This window comes from Piliocolobus tephrosceles, chromosome 17, assembly GCF_002776525.5.
Source record: "Piliocolobus tephrosceles isolate RC106 chromosome 17, ASM277652v3, whole genome shotgun sequence".
Taxonomy (NCBI): Eukaryota; Metazoa; Chordata; class Mammalia; order Primates; family Cercopithecidae; genus Piliocolobus; species Piliocolobus tephrosceles.
The window spans coordinates 26993900-27017292 of NC_045450.1; the positions used below are offsets into that span (position 1 = coordinate 26993900).

At 54.1% G+C, this 23393-nt stretch overlaps 2 protein-coding genes across 3 annotated transcripts; both read right to left on the reverse strand.

Annotated features, from left to right (window-relative positions):
* Positions 1–3203: 3203 nt before the first annotated feature.
* LOC116418504 (SH2B adapter protein 1-like) lies at positions 3204–3957 on the reverse strand (the record flags this gene model as incomplete). The annotated part of the gene is made up of 1 exon (XM_031934438.1): positions 3204–3957. A coding segment is annotated over one exon (360 nt), but the record flags the coding sequence as incomplete, so codon positions are not given.
* On the reverse strand, positions 3204–14592 carry SH2B1 (SH2B adaptor protein 1). Of its 2 annotated transcripts, none has more exons than XM_023192925.2 (10): positions 14112–14592; positions 10852–11873; positions 10455–10556; positions 8270–8361; positions 7984–8159; positions 5430–5633; positions 5012–5223; positions 4655–4879; positions 4149–4248; positions 3204–3971 (listed from the first exon to the last, which is right to left on the reverse strand). In XM_023192925.2, coding segments are annotated over exons 2-10 (2052 nt in total). In that variant the 5' UTR covers positions 11791–11873; positions 14112–14592; the 3' UTR covers positions 3204–3969. The 2 variants fall into 2 exon arrangements, with proteins under 2 accessions (XP_023048693.1, XP_023048695.1); XM_023192927.1 differs by lacking the exon at positions 14112–14592 and adding an exon at positions 13930–14109.
* Between the last annotated feature and the right edge of the window lie 8801 nt (positions 14593–23393).

Genomic DNA, 23393 nt, shown 5'->3' on the forward strand with positions numbered 1-23393 from the left:
TCAGAGGGAAGTCTGAGGAGCACTGGGGAAGAGGGACAGCAGGGAGCCAGGTGGGCGGGGACCCCGGCGCTGGGTGCAAAGCCACAAGTTGTTGCTGAACACTGGCCTTGGTGTCAGCTTCCTCAGAGAAGCAGCTGCTTTGAGCTGCTCCTCCCCACCCCTGCTCCAGGATGGGGGCGTCTCTTGGTTACCACCAGGGCAGCAGCTGGAGGAGCCGAGGGAGGGTACCGGGGTGCAGGAAGAGGAGGACAGGCAGGCAGAGGCTGGATGAGAGTCAGTGTGAAAGGTCAGTGAGGGGAAGGGGCCTGGTGCCCTGGGCTCAAGTCCATCCTCCGTCTAGGCCTGTTTCCTGAAATGAGCAGAGGCGTGTGGACTTCCGAAGCGTGGCTTCTTAAGGCTGCTTTCCATTCTGGGGCTCAAACACCGAGGCAGAGGATAGAATAGGAGACAGCAGAGCAAAGAAAAGGGAGGCCTCCACTTTTGGGGAGGGGGATGGCAGCAGGGGTGGATGGAACTTGACGGTTCAGCCTCCCAGATGCATCTCTTCTGCCTGAACTTGGGGGAGGCGCGGCCTCCTGGGTGAGTTGAGGACAAGGCGTTCCTTCCCGCCTCCTTTTCACAGTTCCAACAAACCCCTCCCCTGAAGCAGAGTCCTGCTGTGACCTGAGGGGAGTGGGGGACAGTGGGCTGAATTGAGGGTGCAGGAGGGCATGAATTAGCAGTCTCTCTTCCAAGGGATACAGCCCCCGGCACCTCCACACAGCCCGGCACCCACCATCTCCGCTGGACTCAGACTCACGCCCGCCAAGGCTTTTGGCGCTGGCCGGTGTCTCCCCACCAGCACCTGGAGGAGTGACAGGGGCTACTGTTCTTACAGCAGTGGGAATGCCCAAACATGGAGAGGGGCAGACGGAGAGAGGGGCAGCTTCAAGGGAGTTAAGAGCCTGAGACAGAGGGCAGGGGGCAGGCTTGGCAGCACATTCCTGCCAACAGGCCTTTAAGGTTATTCATTTCTACCTCCCCCAGCTTCCCAGAGGGGGAAATAAGCCAGGGAGGGAAAGCCATCCGCCAGGAGCTGCGGAAGGGCCACCCTCCGGGAGGCTGCGGATGTGAATGGCCATGGAGGGAGGCTGAGCCAGAGGCGCCCTTGGGGATCCCTTCCCATAGGGGTCTCCAAGCCCAGGGATGGAAACTGATCCTCCTGTCACACCTGAGGGCTGGAGCTAAAAGCATGGGACACGGAGACAGCCTGGCCAGTCCCTGATGAGTGCAGAACTTTGGTTTAACCCTCTGTAAAGAAACGCTTGGAGCGAAAGTCTCTCAGGCCCCAACAGCCAAGATGTGCCGGTCTGAGGAGTGGGTGGGTGTCCTCGTCCCCCTCCCCTGCCCATCTTTGAAAGGCAGGTCCCTGGCAGGGCTGGGGGAGGGGAGCCTCAGAGCACCAGTTGCTGCTGGAAGATTAGGAGGGGATCAGGCCCTGCTTACCCCAGGGCGCCACAGCCTTCACTGGTCATCTCACTAAGAACACAGCACCCGGCTCTCCAAAGCTTCCCCCACTTTCAAGGCTGGTCCTATCCCCAGTCTCCTGAGGCCAAGGTTTGGGGAGCCCCAGGAATTAGAGTAAGCAGGAGAGCCAGCAGGCTTCCCTCAGCTAGCCCCCCGCCTGGGTGGCCTGGAAACCCAGCTGTCTCCTGTCCATCTCCCAACAGGACACAAGGCCCAGAATAGCAAGGTCATGAGCGTGGGTAGGGCCTCCTGGAGGTGGGGGCTGAGGTTGAGGGGCATGAGGGTGTGGGCTCCATGCTGCCTGGGCGGGGAGTGAGGCAGGATGCTGAAAGGCAGAGCTGGACAGCGGGGAAGGGAGAGGGCCGAGCTCAGCGGGTGGGATTCTTCAGCCCTAGGCCCCTCCTTGTTGGCACCCACTGCTCCCAGAGCTGGGAAGCCCAGGGGTGCCCTCTGTTGGAGGGCACAGCCGCGGATCAGGAAGACTGATTCCAACAGCAGAGCCTGTGTTTAATGGGGTGGAGGGGTGTGCCACAATGTGGGTGGTGTTATAAACTCAAATGCCCACAAGGCCAGGCCCTCCCAGGGAGCAAAGTGAGCTGGTGGGGATGGGGCAGATGTGGAAGTGGACCTGCACCACTGGATCTTCTGATTTTCAAGAGAAGCCAGTGAATTTTTTTTTTTTTTTTAGACAGAGTCTCACTCTGTTGCCCAGGCTGGAGTGCAGCGGCACGATCTCCACTCACCGCAACTTCCACCTCGTGGGGTTTAAGAGATTCTCCTGCCTCAGCCTCCTGACTAGCTGGGACTACAGGTGCATGCCACCATGCCCGGCTATTTTTTTTTTTTTTTTTTTTGAGACAGTTTTGCTCTTGTTGCCCCAGTTGGAGTGCAATGGTGCCATCTCGTCTCACAGCAACCTCCGCCTCCTGGGCTCAAGCCATTCTCCTGCCTCAGCCTCCTGAGTAGCTGGTATTACAGGCGCACACCACCACGCCCAGCTAATTGTTTGTATTTTTAGTAGAGACAGGGTTTCTCCATGTTAGTCAGGCTGGTCTCGAACTCCTGACCTCAGGTGATCCACCCACCTCAGCCTCCCAAAGTGCTGGGATTATAGGCGTGAGCCACTGCGCCCGGCCTGTGATCTGAATTTTTAACGTGAAACTCAAATGGACACCATGTCCAGGCCAAGCAAACCATGTCAGCAGATGAAACTTCATATGTCACAGATGAGGATGCTCAGGCCCAGCTTGGCTGCGCCTTGCCCAGGCCAGTGAGTGGCAAAACCAGGACAGAAGCCAATGCTCTCTGCCGTCCACCCTCCAGCCTGGCTCTGAGAAGGGGGGCATCGGGCCCCTCTGCGACTGCCACATTAATCTCTCCCAGCACAGCCACCGTGTCCCCCATCTCTCGCTGCCAGCTCTCTCTAGGGTAGGAAGCCATAACTCAGGAAGGGCCGCTGGAGATCCCTATGCCTGCCATTCACAGCACCGTCCCATGACAAGAACTCACAGGAGACCCCAAAGCATCATTTAGCGCTCCACAAACAAGGCTGTCAGAGACAGGGATGGCACCGAAAGCACAGCACTGCACAGTGACAGGGACTCAGCCTGGGCCAGCCCTCTGGCCTGTGGGCACTGAGTGAGCAGCCTTCCCAACCCAAATGCCCCAGTCCCCACAGCAAACACTGGCCATAGCCATCATGATAGAACCGAGATAAACCTTTTTATTTATTTATGCTTCTCCATTTTGTTTAAAACAACAACAACAACCACCTTAATATAACTGACAGCCCTTCCCCCTCACCCTGCCTCGGGCTGGGGGTGGTTAATGGGGAAATGGCCTCCAGGGTGGGGCTGACCAGAAGAGCCCCTCAAGGAGCTCATAGAGCCCAAATCCCCCGCCCTGGGGAGGGGACCTGTAGTGTGTGACGGGAGCCTCTCTTGAGCCTCTGCTTGTACCATCGAAGATGGCCTTGGCCGACAAGGGTCAGGAAGCATGGGGGAGAGATTTCGGCCTCCTCTGACCCTCCTCAGCCCAATCTCACGAGCAGGGCTGGGGGGGCTTAAAAAGGGTGGAGTGGGTGGGGTCAGCTCATACGAAGGAGTACTGGTTGTTAATGGCCCTGGGGTGGCCCCCTTCCTCTCCATCACCCCCTAGTGGTGACTGCTGCAGCTGCACCATTGGGGGCACCCCCGCGTCCCCACCAGAGCCAGCGCCCTGGGCCTCTGAGCCTGGGGCTATGGCCTCTTCCAATTCAACCACGGGGACCAGCTCAACCACGGGGACCAGCTCTTCCGGGACCCCTCCACCGCCCGCTTTCTCTTTCTCTTGCCTCTCTTTGGCTGCTGCGGCTGCTGCTGCCGCCACTTCTGGCGCCCTCGACGCCTCTTCTGCCCCAGGCTGTGGGGGATCTGTCCATGAAGGGGGTTCAGGGGGCTGGGGTGGGTCATGGGAGGTGTTCGGTTCTGGATAGGAATGGTAAGAAAACAGACCAATTGTGGAGGCAGGTGAGCTCCTGCCGCGGCCTCCCCTTCACTCTGCCCTCCAGGAGCGTGGCTGTCTCCCCACATCCCATCTCCTGAGCAACCCCCCATCCATGGAAGATGGATCATGGGCGGTGGTGAGAGGAGGACCACACTTACACACAGTCACTCGCTCCGAAGGGCATGAGGGTGCAGGAGGCATCGGGGTGGCATCCATCTCCCTCGCACACCCCCGCATGGCTCCCAGCCTGCTCCCGGCCTGGGGGGAGGGGCAACGTGGGGACAGATGGGACGGTGGGGCAGGGGAAAGGGAGAGATCAGACAGGGACATGAGACATTGAGGGAGGAGGAAGGGGGATCAGACCGAGCGACCCCGGGAAGGGCAGGCCCAAGGCCAGGCTGCAATGGCGGGCAAAGACGAGGCCAGGATGGGTCCAGGAGACAGACAGACAATGGAACAGAGGATCCGATGGAATGGGGATGCGCCCGCCCAGCTCTCAGATGCCGCCCCGGCTCCAGCCAGAAGCCTTCTGCCTTCCTCTGTCCTATCAGCGTATTTCTTTCCCTTCCAAACCCCCAGGCACAGCAGCCTCCTCTACCCTGCTCTCCCAAGCAAAGCTTCTCCTTGTCATAGCCCCCCCGCCCCATCTTTCTGGCACACACACCTCACTTCTTGGGTGCACGGGCACCTCCTCCCCTGCAGACCTGCTCTGCTCACCCTGCTGTCGCTGGGAGGATGGGACATAGCTGACAAGGACAACATCACTGGAGCCTCCTGACTCCAGAGGGATGGGGTGCACCCGGAAGTGCTCGAGCATATCGAAAATGGACTGGAACCACAGGTGCTGGACCCGGCACTGACCCTCCTCATTCAGCGACAAACGCAGGTGCTGAGGGCAGGACGGGTGCGGTGAGGTAGGAGGCAAAGACCCTGCCAGGTACAAAGCCCCTCCCCCGGCAGCACTCTGCCACCCCACCGCCAACTCCGCACAGAACAGAGCCTTTCCTGAAGGGTGGCTCACCTTGGCCTTGCCCTGGAAGTTGAAGGTGAGGACGTATTCACCCCGCCTTGTCTCACTCTGGCGCACCAGGAAGACACCGTGGGAGCCAGTGCCGCCAGTCAGCACCAACTGTGCAGCCTTGAGCCGAGAGAGCATCCCGTGGAACCAAGGATACCCTGAGAGGGGCTGGTCCCCCTCACCGCCCTCTGGCTCCCCCTGGAACAGGAAGGACCCTTCAGGAAGGAGAGAGGGAGGGAAACCGGGGTGTCAGGGCAGCCTCCCCCATCCTGGGAGAAAAAAGCCTTGCCTTCCCCTCGAGGCGCCTGCTCCCCGCATGCGTCCCCAACTCCCCTGGGCCAGCTCCCTCGGGATCCCAGGAGAGGTGGTCAGGAAGGCAGGCACCCAGGCCTGGAGACATGCACACTCACACCTCCGGTACCTGTGGCTGTTTCCGGAGTGTCCAAGGGAGGGTAGGGGGCTGAGAGGGGATGAACTGTCCCTGCGGGGGGTCCCTCTTCAATGGGGATGCGGGGGGGCAACTCTGGGGGAAGCAGTTCCATCGAGTCAAAATGGGAGGCGGCAATGGAGGCAGAGCTGGGGGAGATGGATGCCGAGGGGCGGTCTGAGAGGCCCCCGTATGCCCCTGGAAAGAAAAAGGGCAAAGCTGAGAACCCAAGAAACTCCTCTTCTTAAGGACTGTCCTGGGCCCATTTCCTCACCAGTAGTCTACCCTGTGTGCAGTCGCTGGCCAAGATGCCAAACAGCTCTGTGGGTAGTGACCCCTGATGCTTTTACCAATGGCTCCCAACTGATGCTTCCTGTGCTGCTGAGGGACTGCAGAGTTATTGCAAGGAGGTCCTAAAGTCCAAATGTGTCTCTTTTTCTGAATCAACAGCTGAGAGACTATTGCAGAAATGGAGGGTAGAATGTCTTAAATATATACATACGTGTTTTTGTAGAGAAGGGGTCTCTCTATATAATAGCCCAGGTCGGCCCTGAGTTCCTGGACTCAAGTGATCTGCCCACCTCAGCTCTGGGATCACAGGCATGAGCCACCATGCCCAGCTGCCTCAAATATTTTGACATTCAAAAGGAGTCCTGGGCCGGGCATGGTGGTGGCTCACACCTGTAATCCCAGCACTTTGGGAGGTTGAGGTGGGAGGATCACTTGAGGTTAGGAGTTCGAGAGCAGCCTAGACAACATGGTGAAACACCGTCTCTACTAAAAATACAAAAATTAGCTGGACATGGTGTGCACACCTGTAATCCTAGCTACTTGGGAGGCTGAAGCAGGAGAATTGCTTGAACCCAGGAGGCGGAGGTTGCAGTGAGCCGAGATTGTTTCACTGCACTGCAGCCTGGGTGACAGAGCAAGTCTCTGTCTACACACACACACACACACACACGGAATTCTGGCTGGACACAGTGGCTCACGCCTGTAATCCCAGCCCTCTGGGAGGCTGAGGTGTAAGAATGACTTGAGCCCAGGAGTTCAAGACCAGTTTAGGCAACATGGTGAGACCCTCTTACAAAAAAAAAAATTAGCTAGGTGTGGTGGTGGCGGCACACGCCTGTGGTCCCAGCAACTTCAGCGGCTGAGGCAGGAAGATGGCTTGAGCCAGGGAGGTCAAGGCTGCAGGAAGCTGTGATTGCACCACTGCACTCCAGCCTGGGAGACAGAGCGAGACCCTATCTCAAAAACAAAAACAATAATTTTTTAAAATAAAAAAATTTTAAAAACACACAAGCCAAAAAAAAAAAAGTGTCCTTTGTTGAACTATAGGACAAAGCCCCCTAACTCTAGGAGGCATCAAAGATGCTCCTTCTATTACTCCCCCAACCCACACCAGCTTGATCTTTACCTTACCTTGTATTCATGTCTCTTCCACTTTAACCCAATTATCCCATCCAATTTGTCCCCATATCCTTGGCCCTCCCCGCAGGTCTCTGCTCTTGCCCTTTGCGTCCCCAGGCGTGTCCTCTCCTCTCCTCCTTGGCGTCGCAGTCCCTGTCTCTCCCACCTTCCCCTGCTCTCTTCCTCCCCTGAGCTCCCAACGTGCTTCCTGCTTGTGCTGCTCAGGGGACACTAAGCTTTCTACAGGGAGTGATGTGAACCCAGCTGAAAACCTCCAGAGGACAAGGAGCTCATCTCAGGCATCCTACCTACCCCATCCTGGCCCGGGACACAGCACAGGGCCAGGTATGCACTAGGGGCATCCTCCAAGTCTGTCCAATGGCAGGCCACAAATGTCACAGGCAGGCAGTGCTCAGAACACAGGCGTGTGGTGCACAGACAGCATGGCTTGGGAGACAGGGTGGCACAGCCCCCGTCTTCCTCAGTGACCCTCAGGTGTCCTCTCCCTGGTCTTAGCTACTGAGATCTGATGAGATGCAAAGTCCACTCTAGATCTAAGATTCCATGATTCATGTGTTCATTCACTGAATACAGCCTGTGTGCTAGGCACTATGCAGCTAGAACTCAGAACAGAGGGTCAGGAGAAAAGGCTACAGTGGAGGCCTAATCTGGAGATATGAGTTGGGACCAGGCAACACATCTTTGTGTGTTTGTGTGTGTGGGTTGGGTATACAAAAAGTACAGAGTCAAGAGAAAATGTAGTTGCCCCTGACAGACACAGAGATGCAGAGTAAGAGCAAAACAAAGATTTCTACGAAGTATTCCAGAAGCTTGGAGAAAACAACCATTATTTCCAGCTAGAGTGCTGGCCGGCAGGAAACTGACTGAGAAAGTGACAAGGCTGGGCGCTGAAGACTGGCTAAGGTTTGCTTGGGGCCTGCGTGGTGTCGCGATGATTCTAAACAGCAAACTGTGGCTGTGTTCAGGGACAAAAGGCCAACGTTTGGTGGGGTTGGGGTGGGGCATCTGGAAAACAGGGATGGGGGCACAGTAGAGTCTGGAGAGGTCATGGCGCCTGACAGCAGGGGCCCCGCAGGCAGGTTCTGAGGCTCCGAGCTCTCTAAGGCTCCACCCTTACCCTGTGACAGGCGGTCATTGCTCTCGCTGGGTCCAAGCAGCAGGTCCTGGCTGGGTAGACTCTCCGAGTGATTCAGGCAGGACAGCTCCAGGCTGTCTGTGTTCTCCCTTGTAAGGAATGAGGTCCCAGGGGCCAGAGGGAGGGTCATGGGGCGGGGACTGGTAGTAGGGCAGGGTCTGCAGAGACAGGGAAGATGGTGCTGGGAGGAAAGTCACCAGGTAAGAGGCACGAGGCTGCTCCCCAACCCGACCCTATGTCCCTCAGCGACGGAAGTCAGGCTCCTCACCCTGGGCTCAGGCATTCTTGGATGTCAGACACCCAGGCCTTCACATGCTGGGCGTCCACTGTCTCCAGGATATACTCAGAGGGACCTTCTACCTACAGAGACGAGACGACGCCTCAGCTTGGGCAGGGGCAGGGAGGCAGCTTAATCCACACCTAATGAGAGCAATGTATGTAGGATGTCTAAAAACAAGATGCATTCCAATTCTTTCTTGAGGCCGGGTACAGCAGCTCACACCTGTTATCCCAGCACTTTGGAGGCCCAGGAGGGCGGATCACAAGGTCAAGAGTTCGAGACCAGCCTGGCCAATATGGTGAAACCCCATCTCTACTAAAAATACAAAAATTAGCCAGGCATGGTGGCAGGTGCCTGCAGTCCCAGCTATTCAGGAGGCTAAGACAAGAGAATCGCTTGAACCCAGGAGGCGGAGGTTGCAGTGAGCCAAGATCATGCCACTTCAACTCCAGCCTGGGCAACAGAGTGAAACACTGTCTCAAAAAAATAAAAAATAAAGGCCGGGAGCGGTGGCTCAAGCCTGTAATCCCAGCACTTTGGGAGGCTGAGACGGGTGGATCACGAGGTCAGGAGATCGAGACCATCCTGGCTAACACGGTGAAACCCCGTCTCTACTAAAAAATACAAAAAACTAGCCGGGCGAGGTGGCGGGTGCCTGTAGTCCCAGCTACTCGGGAGGCTGAGGCAGGAGAATGGCGTGAACCTGGGAGGCGGAGGTTGCAGTGAGCCGAGATCCAGCCACTGCACTCCAGCCCGGGAGACAGAGCGAGACACTGTCTCAAAATAAATAAATAAATAAATAAATAAATAAATAAATAAATAAAAAATAAAATAGGCCTGGTGCAGTGGCTCACACCTATAATCCCAGCACTTTGGGAGGCTGAGGTGGGCGGATCATGAGGTCAGGAGATCGAGACCATCCTGGCTAACATGGTGAAACCCTGTCTCTAATAAAAATACAAAAAATTAGCTGGGCATGGTGGTGGGTGCCAGTAGTCCCAGCTACTGGGGAGGCTGAGGCAGGAGAATGGCGTGAACCCGGGAGGCAGAGCTTGTAGTGAGCCGAGATCGCACCACTGCACTCCAGCCTGGGCGACAGAGTGAGACTCCGTCTCAAAAATAAAAAATAAATAAATAAAATAAAATAGGCTGGGCGCGGTGGCTCAAGCCTGTAATCCCAGCACTTTGGGAGGCCGAGACAGGCGGATCACGAGGTCAGGAGATCAAGATCATCCTGGTTAACCTGGTGAAACCCCATCTCTACTAAAAAATACAAAAAGCTAGCCAGGCGAGGTGGCGGGCGCCTGTAGTCCCAGCTACTCGGGAGGCTGAGGCAGGAGAATGGCATAAACCCGGGAGGCGGAGCTTGCAGTGAGCTGAGATCCGGCCACTGCACTCCAGCCTGGGTGACAGAGCGAGACTCCGTCTCAAAATAAATAAATAAATAAATAAATAAAAATAAAAAATAAAAAAAATAAAATAAAATAAAGTAAGGCTAGGCACAGTGGCTCAGGCCTGTGATCCCAACACTCTGGGAGGCCAAGGGGGTGGATCACTTGAGGCCAGTTGGAGACCAGCCTGCCCAACATGGCAAAACCCCATCTCTGCTAAACATACAAAAAAATTAGCCAGGCATAGTGGTGCATGCCTGTAATCCCAGCTACTCAGGTGACTGAGGCATGAGAATCACTTGAACCTGGGAGGCAGAGGTTGCAGTGAGCCAAGATCGCGCCGCTGCACTCCAGCCTGGGCGACAGAGTGAGGCTCTGTCTCAAACGTAAATAAATAATAAAATTAGCCAGGCATGGTACCACATGCCTGTAGTCCCAGCTCCTTAGGGGCTGAGGCAGGAAGATCACTTGAGCCCAGGAGTTCGAGGCTACACCAGACTACAGTGAGCTATGATCAGCCTAGGCAAAAGAGGGAGACCCTGTCTCTCTAAAACCACAACAAAAACCCCACCGTTCTCTTTGAAGTGGAGGCATTATTCTTGAGTAAGAACATTTCCCTGTCTTCCCCTATCCCAGAAAAGCTGCAGCCCCAGGGACACACTCTCAAGTCACTGGACACATATACATACCTCCTTTCAGCGACGCCACTTGCTTAAATGCGCTGAGGGCTTTCTCCTTAACACACTTAAGCACTGCCGGTGGGTGGGAAGCTGAATTCCTACCTTAACCACAAACGTATTCTCCCGGTCAGGCATCTCCAGGGCTGTGGTTGTCCGGACGTCTGTGATAGAAGAGCAGGGGATGCTGAGTCGGGGCCGAGAGGCCTAGGTCAGGAGAAAGAAATAGATCCGGGTGTTTGGTTTGCGAAGACCACCCTTGCCTTCCCTCTAGACATTCATCTTTCCTTCTACATCTTCGAGAAGTTAGACTAAAGGCAGCCACACTGCTTTCTCAGTCCTGCCCACAGCTGCTAAGAGAGCCAGGAGCCAGCTTTACAAACAAAAAGTGAGCGACACCAGGGCCGTGGGTTGGTAAACCCCAGAGCTTATCTGCAAGGCTGTGACCACTCTGAGCACTCTCTCCCTCGCTCCCAGTCACCCACCCTCCATGGGGCCTCACCTTGGGTGGTACAAAGAACTCCAGGCGACTTCCTCCTCCTCCTTCTCCTTCACTTCGAAGCAGCAGGCGACACTTCTGCCACTGAGGCTGCCCTCCTCCCCCTGAAGGAGGCCCAGCCGCCCCTCCTCCCCGGCCCACTCCGGCTGGGTCAGGGGCTGCCTCCTCAGCCCCCATGAAACTCAGCAGCTCTTCCCTCTGCACCATCCCTGCTCCATCCTTCAAGGCGCCCCCTCCCCGACTGAGTCTCAGCCTCTCAAAACGGTGAGTCCATCTTTCCCCAGGGGACGGTCCATCACTGCCCAGTCCCCTACCAATAGTCCCAGCCCCGCCAGAGGAGTTGGAGTTGCTGTTTCCACCTAAGACTGGGGGACCCGATGAGGTCTCCAGGGGCCCAGCCGAAGAGGGAGGGTCAACGGTCCCCCGCCACTGCAGGATGCCACGGACTGAGCCTCGGACGGAGCGACCCACTGAGCGCAGGGAGAAGCGCTTCTTGAGCTTCGGCTTGGAGGAGGTTGTAGAGGAGGAAGAGACTGAGGAAGGGAGGGGGCCGGCCAGGTCCTCAGATGATCGAGAAGGGCCCAGCACAGCCAGGGGCCCACCCACCCTGCAGCTCTCAAGGGACAGGTCATGTGGCGAGATCTCCGCACCAGGGCTCAGGGGAGCCAGGATGGGTGGCGACAGGGAGCCAGAGGCCCGGGCCACCTCAGCTTCAAAGTGCTGCAGGAAGAGCTCAGCAAAACGGCGGGAGAAGGCAGCCTCAGCCCCAGGCCCCGCATATTGGGGGTGGGAGGCCAGGTAGAGGCGAAAACGGCGGGCAAAGTCCAGAGCCGCAGCCCGGGCGTGGGACTCACAGAACTCCCGCCAACTAGGGGGCGGGGGTGGGGGCAGCGGGGGAGACGAGGGGGAGGCCCCGTCCTCTGGGGAAGGGGCACCATTCATGATGGGCCCCAGGAGGTGGAGAGGGGGAGCCTGCGGGGCACAAAGAGGGAGGCAGCCAGAAGATGAGGGGTGGGCGGCAGCAGCTGCGGAAGGAAGAGAGAGGCACACACGAGGGTCACTGCTGAGGGCGCACTGGGGGCTGCATCCCACCCCCAGCCAGAGACGCTCATCCCTACTTCAGACTCCACAGAGAGCAATGGGGAAGGAAGCCCAACACCTCCCTTCCCTCTCCCAGATCCTAGCACCCCGCAGGCCCCAGCCAGCTGGCTCCCAGCAGCCTGCCCCAGCCTGCCGCGTTTGCCCCCAATTTCCTTAGCTTTGGATCCAGTGGTAGAAGGCTTTGGAGCACCTTCCCCCTAAAAAAGAGAACTTTTCCACATCACCCCCCTTCTCTACGTCGGATCCTCCAATATTCATGTCACACTTCCCATGAGCCATTTTAGAGGCTCCCTCTTGGTCATCTTACCTTTCCCTGTGAGAGGTTTCAAAGACCCCTCGAACAGATGAGGAAACCGAAGCTCAGAAAAGTTTCAGAACTCTACTATTTTCCCTACTCCACAGTCCCTGTCCCCAGGGACCAGCTGGGCCAGCCTCAGCCATAGCACCTCACCACCCTAGCTTGCAGGGGGCTAGAGGGGAGCTGGGACTCTAGACCTTAGAGAGCCTGCCTCACACATCTTAGGGTCCAGCTCTTCGAAGGGGGCCGATTCACTGAGGATGGATGCATGACGGACCAAAACAGTAATTATCTTGAAAGCCGACCCCAGAGTCCAGCACACACGCACTGCGTGAAGGAGATTTGAAATAGCTGCAGCCCACTTCTTTGGTATCCCTTCAGTATGGGGCCAGAGGCCGCAAGGGCCCCAGAGGAGCAACTAGGTTGGGTCAGGTCAAGTCTTTGCTGGCCTCACGTAAACAAAACATCACAGGGAGACCTGGGGCCCTAGGATTTTTCGCCTTCCTCTTCTCCCACTGGGGAGTATGCCCTAAAGGCAGGTTAGTCTTCTGGTTAAGGCCATGGACTAGAGTCAGACCAGGGCTGAAACCACCTTATGAGTGCCCAGTCCAGCCACCTTATGAGCGATGTTATCTTGAACAAACCCACGTCCTCTCTGAGCCTCCGTTTTTGTATCTGTTAAACAGAGCTCATGATCCCTCCCCCCTCGAAATGTTGAGAGAATTACATGGAATGGGATATGTCAGCGCTGAATGCAAAGTAAGCATCCACTAAACAACTGCCATTGTTACTATCTTCATGTGGGAGAAAAACATTATAGTTCCAATTTTCTAAAAGAGAAATTAGAGATAGCAGGAGCCCTCTCAAGGTCTTACAACTAGAAAGTGGCAGAGCTGGGTGTGGAATTTACAACCCTTGGCTCTTTTGTTAGCGCTCCTCCCCCCACGCAATACTGGAAGGTGACAGTCCCAGGACTGGGGCCAGGGCAGCTCAGGAAAGTATTCCCAAACCCTTAGCGACCTCAGACTCCTGTTCAAACCTACAGCCAGGCTGTAAGTCGGCGAACCCTCCCCTTCCTCCTGGGCCTCGACCCTACAAGCTCAGATGGCTCCAACCGCAGGGACAACTCCAAACCAACGAGAAAGAGTCAGAAGATGCAGGAGTCATGGAGCACGGGGGAACCCAGCCAAGAGGTGCAGACCAATCTCCAGCCAGCGGCCACCTCCGCTCACACAGGCCCACCCAACCCTCTGCACCGCAGACAGACCCAGCCCCCTTCAGGCCCGCTGACCCTGCGGCTCCTAAGCTGGTGACTCAGTTTCTCTTCTGCCAAGCAGGACTCAGACAGTTTCCCGGTGCACCTGCTTCCTGGCTCAGTTCTGATATTTCCCGAAGGGCGGGTGGTGGAGGGTGCAGGCTCCGCTCTTGGCTCGGACCCTCCGGGCCCGGTGGTCCATCCACTCCGACCCGACCCTACTCCTTGGACACTCCCCAGCCGCCCATTCTACGGGGCCGCATCCGCCTCGGGACCAGCCCTGTCTGCTGCACTCTCCGGGGCCGAGTGCCCCTCCAGCCCCCGGCCCTCCACGCCCACCCCCACCCAGGGATCCTCTCGGGCGCCAGGGCCGGGTCGCGGAGAGGGAAGAGGCACTTGAAGAGGGGGGTTCCGGTTCCGGTCCCACCTGCATCTCGGTCCCCGCGGTTAGCTCCGGCGGCAGCGGCGACTCCCGCTCCCTGCGCCCCCACCCACTACGCGACGAGCGCCCAGCCCGGTTCCGCGCAGGCGCCAGTACCCCCTTTCCCGTCGCTGACGGAAGCGACCATAGAGAAGAGCGGCGGGAGGGAAAGGCACCTCCATACTTACTTCCGCCATTCTCCCACTCGGCGCCGACCCCGGGAGACCGAAGACGGTGTGAATCTTGTAGGGCTTCAGTGCCTTCTCCAGTTGCACCTAAAAGCGGCCACAGACGCGGCGGGGGAAGGGCTTGGATCCCACCAGAGCGTCCTCCCGGAGGAAATTCGGGACAAAGGGGCGATGTAGACCATAGAGAAGCCGCCTTAGGGGATAGAGTCCCAGGGCCCGGCTGAGGGCTAGAGTAGCCGCCGAGCACCGGAAACCAGCGAGATGATGAGGCTGTGTGAACCGCCCGCTGCAGCCTAGAGCGCCGGCCCAGCTGCGGAGGGGCACGCGGACAACGCCCCCAAGGAGCTGAGCGGAGAAAGAAGCGGCTGACCTTGGGGCGGCCCTGTGGGGAGGCGGAGCCTGAACTTAACGACCTAGGTTTATCTGAGGAGAGGCAGGCGGTCCGGGAGTTTGTATCTCTGAAACTGGAGATAAAGATGGGGAGTAGAAATGAGATCAGGGCCGGGCGCGGTGGCTCACGCCTGTAATCCCTGCACTTTGGGAGGTCGAGGCGGGTGGATCACGAGGTCAGGAGTTCGAGACCAGCCTGGCCAACATAGTGAAACCCTGTCTCTACTAAAAATACACAAGTTAGCCGGGCGTGGTGGCGCGCGCCTGTAGTCCCAGCCCCTCGGGAGGCTGAGGCAGGAGAATAGCTTGAACCCAGGAGGCAGAGATTGCGGTGAGCCGAGATGGCGCCAGGGCACTCCAGCCCGGCAACAGAGCTAGACTCCCTATCAAAAAAAAAAAAAAAAAAATGAATGAATGAAGTCAGGGCCGGGCACGGTGATCACTTGAGGTCAGGAGTTTGAGACCAGCCTGACCAACATGGTGAAACCCCCGTCTGTACTAAAAATACAAAAAAAATTAGCTGGGCGTGGTGGCAGGCGCCTGTAATCCCAGCTACTTGGGAGCAGGCTGAGGCAGGAGAATCGCTTGAACCCGGAAGGCGGAAGTTGCAATGAGCCAAGACTGCCATTGCAATCCAGCCTGGGCAAAAAAGCGACACTCTGTCTCAAAAATAGTAACAACAGTAATAATGAGGTAAATTTCAGACTGCTTTTGGGACATCTGTGGGCATATAGTCTGGAGATCAGAAGAGACATCAAGGCCAGTTAGAGAAATCGAGAACAATTAAAGTATGGAGGGTAGTCGAAAGCATGAGCACAGTGAGATCCTCCACCCATCCAGTCTCTCATTGACCTGGCTCCAGCTGGCCTAAACAATAAAGGAGGCTATGGCCCAACTAATCGAAAAGTCCAGAGCAGACAGATTCCAGACAGGTGAACACAGGGGCCAGAAGAGATCAGGAACCTGTACCTCACCATCTCTGGTTCTGCCTTCTTCGTGCATTTGGCTTCACCCTCAGGCAGGCTCTCCTCTCTCAGTGGCAAAATGGCTTTTTGTAGCTCCAAGCTTGAACCCTAATAGCTTAGCAACTCTCCTAGAAGAAGCATGCCTCTTTTCGGAGATTCCCAATGAAATTTCCAGAACTGAGTAGCTGATTGGATCAAGTGCCCATCCTGGAACACGAAGACAAATAACCCAAGAGGCGAAGATGGATAAATATCCTGACTCACCTAAGAATGTTCAAAGATGGCTGGGCATGGTGGCTCACGCCTGTAATCCCAACACTTTGGGATGCCGAGGCGGGCGGATCACGAGATCAGGAGTTCAAGACCATCCTGGCCAACATAGTGAAATCCCACCTCTACTAAAACTACAAAAATTAGCCGGGCATGGTGGCACATGCCTGTAATCCCAGCTACTTGGGAGGCTGAGGCAGGAGAATCACTTGAACCCAGGAGGCAGAAGCTGTGGTGAGCCAAAATGATCCCACTGCACTCCAGCCTGGGCAATAGAGCGAGACTCCATCTCAAAAAAAAAAAAAACAAAAAGGCCGGGCATGGTGGCTCACACCTGTAATCCCAGCACTTTGGGAGGCTGAGGCAGGCAGATCACGAGGTCAGGAGATCGAGACCATCCTGGCTAACATGGTGAAACCCTGTCTGTACTAAAAATACAAAAAATTAGCCAGGCATGGTGTTGGGCGCCTGTGAGAATGGCATGAACCTGTGAGGCGGACCTTGCAGTGAGCGAGATCGTACCACTGCGACAGAGCAAGACTCCATCTCAAAAAAAAAAAAAAAAAAAATGCCGAGGGTGGTGGCTCCTGTAATCAACCCCAGCACTTTGGGAGGCTGCAGTGGGCAGATCACTTGAGGTCAGGAGTTTGAGACCAGCCTCGCCAATATGGCGAAACCTCATCTCTATCAAAAATACAAAAATTAGCTGGTGTGGTGGCGTGTGCTTGAAATACCAGCTACTTGGGAGGCTGAGGCAGGAGAATCACTTGAACGTGGGAGGCGGAGGTTGCAGTCAGCCAAGATCGTGCCACTGCACTCTAGCCTGGGCAACAGAGCAAGACTCTGTCTTAAAAAAAAAAAATTGGAGAAGTGGGAGGAAAGATGTGGAGAGATGTTCTACACAGTTTGGCTGAAAAGGGAAGGAGAGAGATAAGGCACATTATAAGTGTGAGAAGGTAGAAAGGTTTGCTCGTTTGTTTCTATCTTGAGGAAGATCTGATTTCGTTGGAAATGTTAAGGGGAAAGGAATCAGTAGGGAGGATGTTCGCTGAAGGAGCAAGGTTGCGGGGAAGGTTGATGGGGACGTTACCCAGGGCCCAGGTTAAGTCAAGGCATTAATATGAAGGGGAGAAAGCTTCCTCAAAATCAGGGATGTAAAACTCGGGATGCTTTCCGCTATAACTGCTAGAAACCCTAATTTCAGCTAACTTAAACATGAAAAGAGAGGGGATCTATTGGTTTAAATAATTGAAAAATCAGAGATAGAATGACAGGCATGGCTGGAGCCTAAGGCTCAAACGATGTTGATTTGAACTTGGTCTCAGTCTCTTTTAGTTCTGCTTTTCCTGGGACTTACTTTCTTTTTCTTTTTCTTTTTCTTTTTCTTTTTCCCGATACAGGGTCTTGCTCTGTCACCTGGGCTGGAGTGCAGTGGTACAATCATAGCTTACTGCAGCTTTGAACTCCTGGGCTGAAGCGATCCTCTCACCTCAGCCTCCCCAGTAGCTGGGACCACAGGCGTGACCCACCACGCCTGGCTCCCTGGACTGTCTTCATTCTCAGGCAGGTTGTCTTCTCGTAGGTAGCAAAATAGCCAAGCCTCATTCTACCAGCTTAAACAACCCTGGCAGAAAGAGTATAGCTTTCCCCATAGCTGCAGCAAATAATATAGGGCTGTCTCATCAGCCCAGCTTTCATCACCCAATGATCTTCTGTCATTTAATAAAGAATTTATCTGTTGGGTACTAGGCTTAATACCTGGGTGATGATATGTACAATAAACCCCCATGACAGGTGTCTATCTATGTAATAAACCTTCACATGTACCCCCAAACCAAAAATAAAAAATAAGCTGGGCGTGGTGGCTCACGCCTGTAACCCCAGCACTTTAGGAGGCTAGGCAAATCACCTGAGGCGGGGAGTTCGAGACCAGCCTGGGCAACATGGTGAAACCCCATCTCTACAACAAATACAAAAAAATTAGCCAGGTGTGGTGGCCCATGCCTGTAATCCCAGCTACTCAGGAGGCTGAGGGATGAGAATGGCTTGAACTAGGGAGGCAGAGGTTGCAGTGAGCCAAGATCATGCACAGCAAGATCCTGTCTCTAAAAAAAAAAAAACAAATGATTTTTTTTTTTTATTTTGAGAAACAGTCTCTCTGTGTCATCTGGGCTGGAGTACAGTGGTATGATCTCAGCTCACTGCAAACTCTGCTTCCTGGGTTCAAGTGATTCTCATGCCTCAGCCTCCCGAATAGCTGAGATTACAGGCGTGCGCCACCAGGCCTGGCTAATTTTTGTATTTTTAGCAGAGACGGGGATTCGCCATATTAGTGAAGCTGGTCTCGAACTCCCAGCCTCAAGTGATCTGCCCGATTTGGCCTCCCAAAGTGCTGGGATTACAAGCATGAGCCACTGTGCCCAGCCAAATAGATAAAATTTTTTTTTTTTTTTTGAGACGGAGTCTCGCTCTGTCACCCAGGCTGGAGTGCAGTGGCCGGATCTCAGCTCACTGCAAGCTCCGCCTCCCGGGTTTACGCCATTCTCCTGCCTCAGCCTCCCAAGTAGGTGGGATTACAGGCGCCCGCCACCTCGCCCGGCTATTTTTTTGTATTTTTTAGTAGAGACGGGATTTCACCATGTTAGCCAGGATGGTCTCGATCTCCTGACCTCGTGATCCGCCCGTCTCGGCCTCCCAAAGTGCTGGGATTACAGGCTTGAGCCACCACACCCGGCCTATAAATAAAATTTTAAAAAGAATTTGGCTGGTCTTTGTCCCAGGTTCCTGGCATAGAGCTTCCAAAACTTGGAAATTCCTGAGTCATAGAAATGTCTGTTATTCAGAAGTTCCTTATGTAACACCTGAGTTTTTTTGTTTGTTTGTTTGTTTGAGATGGGGTCTCACTGTCTCCCAGGGTGGAGTCCAGAGGCCCGATCTTGGCTCCCACTGCAACCTCCACCTCCAGGATTCAAGCCATTCTCCTGCCTCAACTTCCCAAGTAGCTGGGATTGCAGGCATGGGCCACCACACCCAGCTAATCTTTGTATTTTTAGGAGAGAGAGGGTTTCGCCATGTTGGCCAGGCTGCTCTCAAACTCCTAACCTCAGGTGAGCCACCCACACCTGCCTCCCAAAATGCTGGGATTACAGGCGTGAGCCACTGTGCCCAGCTCACACCTGAGTATTTGCTAATGAGGTGACTCATGGCAGGCCCTCAGTAGCTTCAGGATGGGGTCTGGTCACCAGAAAGACCAACCCTGTGATTAGAGGGTTGCGATTTTGAGCCAGCCCAACCCCCAGGGAGGGGAGGGGGCCCAAGGATAAGACCAATCACATGGCTAGTGATTTACTAATAAGAACTCCGGACACAAACTCGGTGGGGGTTCAGGTCAGCAAATGCATTGATGTGCTGGGAGGTGACATGCCCTGCTTCCACAGGGGAGAGGGCACGGGAGCTTGGTGGCCCACTCTCCCAGCTCTCCCTGTGTGTCTCTTCATTGGCTGGCCCTGCTTTGTATTCTTTGTAAAGCTGTAATCCCAAGTGTCGTGCTTTCCTGCGTTCTATGAGTCATTGTTTTTATTTAAGTAAAATATACATGTATAATTTACATCTTTACCATTTTTAAGTGTACAGTTCGGTGGTAATAAATACATTTATATTATTTTTTGCCTCTTCACCTCCCCCCCCACTCCCCATTATGAGCCATTCTTGTGAACTTTTGAACCTGATGGGGGACATTGTGGCCTCCTCTGGGAAGCCATGCATGGGTGGTCCACCTAGGCCACCTCTCAACTACCTTTTTGTTTTTTTTGAGACGGAGTCTCACTCTGTCACCCAGGCTGGAGTGCAGTGGTGCAATCTCGGCTCACTGCAACCTCCACCTCCCAGGTTCAAGCAATTCTCCTGCCTTAGCTTCCCAAGTAGCCAGGATTACAGGTGTGCACCACCACGTCCAGCTAATTTTTGTATTTTTAGTACAGACAAGGTTTCACCATGTTGGCCAGGCTGATCTCGAACTCCTGATCTCAAGTGATCCGCCCACCTCGGCCTCCCAAAGCGATGGGATTACAGGTGTGAGCCACCATGCCTGGCCTCAAGTACCTTTTACTTAGTAGCTTTTGTGTGACATTCACCAAGTGCTTCCAGTTGTGATGTCTCCCATCGCATCAGAGTGACATGGGTGTGACGGGAGCCCTGGGTTTGGAAGCACACTCAGGGTTGGCATGCAGGGACCTGGGGAGGCAGGGGGCAGAGCAGAAGTTGGTGCAGTGGTCCACAAGAGGGCTGATGCTGGCCTGGCTATGGCGATGTAATGGGGTTGGTGCCAAGGGATTTAACCAGAGAGACTTCCCAGGCTCTTGGGAAGAGTGAAGAGTGAAGGATGCCTTTGAGTTTCCACTGAGGAAGGATTTATTCAGTGGTACCAAGGACAGTGTGCTGGGACCTAGTCCTTAATGTGCCACTAAGTTTCTAACTAGCACAGTATTCATTTCCATTGCACCAGACCCCATTCTCCTCTTAGAAGTTTTAGAGCTACAGGAAATCTTAGAGATCATCGTATGATTTAACCTCCACCCCAATTTGTAGATAATAAAGCTGAGGGCCAAGAAGGTACAGCGACTCATCTTTATTTATAAAAATGAACATGAATACAAAATTTGCTTTCCATTGAAAACCTCAGGAAACTTACTAAGCCCAAGGCAAATGCTCAACTGAAATGATTCAATAAATAATTCCTCCAACAAATACGGATTCACTTAAGCATTAGGCATTGTGTTTTTGTTTTGTTTTGTTTTGTTTTTGAGACAGAGTCTCGCACTGTTGCCTGGACTGGAGTACAGTGGCGTGATCTGGGCTCACTGCAATCTCCACCTCCGGGTTCAAGTGATTCTCCTGCTCCAGCCTCCCAAGTAGTTGGGATTACAGGCACCCGCCATCACCCCCAGCTTTTTTTTATTTATTTATTTTTAGTACAGACAGGGTTTCACCATGTTGTCCAGGCTGGTCTTGAACTCCTGATCTTGTGATTCACCCACCTTGGTCTCCTAAAGTGCTGGGATTACAGGTGTGAGCCACTGCACCCATCCTTTTATACTCTTAAGAACAATGCCAGCCAGGCACAGCAGCTCACGCCTGTAATCCCAGCACATTGGAAGGCCGAGGCAGGTGGATCACGAGGTCAGGAGATCAAGAACATCCTGGTTATTGTAGTAGAATAACATCCTGGGGTTTTAGTAGAAACCCCGTCTCTACTAAAAACACACACAAAAAAATTAGCCGGGCATGGTGGTGGGCTCCTGAAGTCCCAGTTATTCGGGAGGTTGAGGCAAGAGAATGGCGTGAACCTGGGAGGCAGAGCTTGCAGTGAGCCGAGATCACACCACTGCACTCCAGCCTGGGCAACAGAGCAAGACTCTGTCTCAAAATAAAAAATAAATAAATAAATATATATATAAATAAATAAATAAAAGTAAGTTCTTGGCTGGGCGCGGTGGCTCACGCCTGTAATCCCAGCACTTTGGGAGGCCGAGGCGGGCGGATCACAAGGTCAGGAGATCGAGATCATCCTGGCTAAGACGGTGAAACCCTGTCTCTACTAAAAATAGAAAAATTAGCTGGGCATGGTGGCGGGCGCCTGTAGTCCCAGCTACTCGGGAGGCTGAGGCAGGAGAATGGCATGAATCCGGGAGGCGGAGCTTGCGGTGAGCCGAGATCGTGCCACTGCACTCCAGCCTGGGTGACAGAGCCAGACTCTGTCTCAAAAAAAAAAAAAAAAAAGTAAGTTCTTACTGCCATGAGCTGGTGAGATGGGAAGAAAACAAGCAAACTAGAAAGATAATTTGGGGCATATAGATGCTATGAAGAAAATCAAGGTAGAAACCATCATGGGGGCCGGGTGCAGTGGCTCACGCCTATACTCCCAGCAATTTGGGAGGCAGAGACGGGCAGATCACTTGAGGCCAGGAGTTCAAGACCAGCCTCACCAACATGGTGAAACCCCCTGTCTTTACTAAAAATACAAAATTAGCCGGGTATGGTGGCACTTGCCTGTAATCCCAGCTACTTGGGAAGCTGAGGCATGAGTGTTGCCTGAACCTAGGAGGCAGAGGTTGCAGTGAGCCAAGATCACCCCATTGCACTCCAGCCTGGGTGATGGAGTGAGACTCTGTCTCAACAATAAAAAAAGAAACAATCATGGAATGTTTGCAAAATGAAAGGGGGGCCAGTGTGGGCCAGGCATGGTGTCTCACACCTGTAAGCTACCTTCAGAGGCCAAGGTGGGCAGATCACCTGAAGTCAGGAGTTTGAGACCAGCCTGGCCAACATGGTGAAACCCCGTCTCTACTAAAAAGACAAAAATTAGCAGGGTGTGGTAGCAGTCGTCTGTAATCCCAGCTACTCGGGAGGCTAAGGCAGGAGAATCGCTTGAACCCAGGAGGTGGAGGTTGCAGTGAGCTGAGATTGTGCCACTGCACTCCAGCCTGGGCGACAGAGGCAGACTCTGACTCAAAACAAAAACAAAAATGAAGGGCCAGTGTGGCCAGGGGAGTGAAGGAAATGAAAGTTATACTATATGGGTTCAAAGAGGTGGACAGGGGCCAGATTATACAGGCCTTATGGGACACACGGAGAATTTTATTGTCATTATTATTTTGAGACAGGGTCTCCTGTTACCCAGGCAAAAGTCCAGTGGCTTGAGCACAACTCAATGCAACCTTGAACTCCCAGGCTGAATTGATCCTCCTGCCTCAGCCTTCCAAGTAGTTGAGACTCCAGGGGTGCACTACCACGCCCAGCTAATTTTTCTACTTCTTGTAGAGACGGAGTCTTGCCATGTTGCCCAGGCTAGTCTCAAACTCTCGGGCTCAAGCAATCCACCCTCCTTGGCCTCCTAAAGTGCTGGGATTACATACAGGCATGAGCCGCCATACTTGGCCTTATTATTTTTTTAATAACAGTTTTATTGAGATATAATTCACCTATCATGATTGAGATACAAATCGCCCATTTAAAGTAGGAACTTGGATCTTATTCCAAGTGCAGTGAGGAGTCATTTAGGGAGGATTCATTTATGGTCAATATTTTATTTATATTATTATTATTGTTAAGACAGGATCTTGCCCTGTCACCCATGCTGAAATGCAGTGGTGTGATCACGGCTCATTGCAGCCTCGACTTCCTGGGCTCAAGTGATCCTCCCGCCCCAGCCTTCCACAGAGCTGGAACTACAGGTGCTTGCCACCATGCCCTGCTAATTTTTCAAATTTTTTGTAGAGATGGAGTCTCACTACGTTGCCCACGCTAGTCTTGGAACTCCTGGGCTCAAGTTATCTTCCCACCTTGGCCTCACAAAGTGCTGGGACGATGCACATTTTAAAGACTGATCTGGCCAGGCGCGGTGGCTCAAGCCTATAATCCCAGCATTTTGGGAGGCCGAGACCGGCAGATCACGAGGTCAGGAGATCGAGATCATCCTGGCTAACATGGTGAAACCCCGTCTCTACTAAAAAAAATACAAAAAACTAGGCCGGGCGCGGTGGCTCAAGCCTGTAATCCCAGCACTTTGGGAGGCCGAGACGGGCGGATCACGAGGTCAGGAGATCGAGACCATCCTGGCTAACACGGTGAAACCCCGTCTCTACTAAAAATACAAAAA

Coding starts and splice junctions, on each gene's coding strand:
- SH2B1 (XM_023192925.2), bottom strand. CDS start 11,790: ATGAATGGTGCCCCTTCCCCAGAGGACGGGGCCTCCCCCTCGTCTCCC. Junction 8,160..8,269: donor CAAGAATGCCTGAGCCCAGG/GTGAGGAGCCTG, acceptor CTGTCTCTGCAG/ACCCTGCCCTACTACCAGTC. Junction 4,249..4,654: donor CCGTGCACCCAAGAAGTGAG/GTGTGTGTGCCA, acceptor CCCTCCCCCCAG/GCCGGGAGCAGGCTGGGAGC.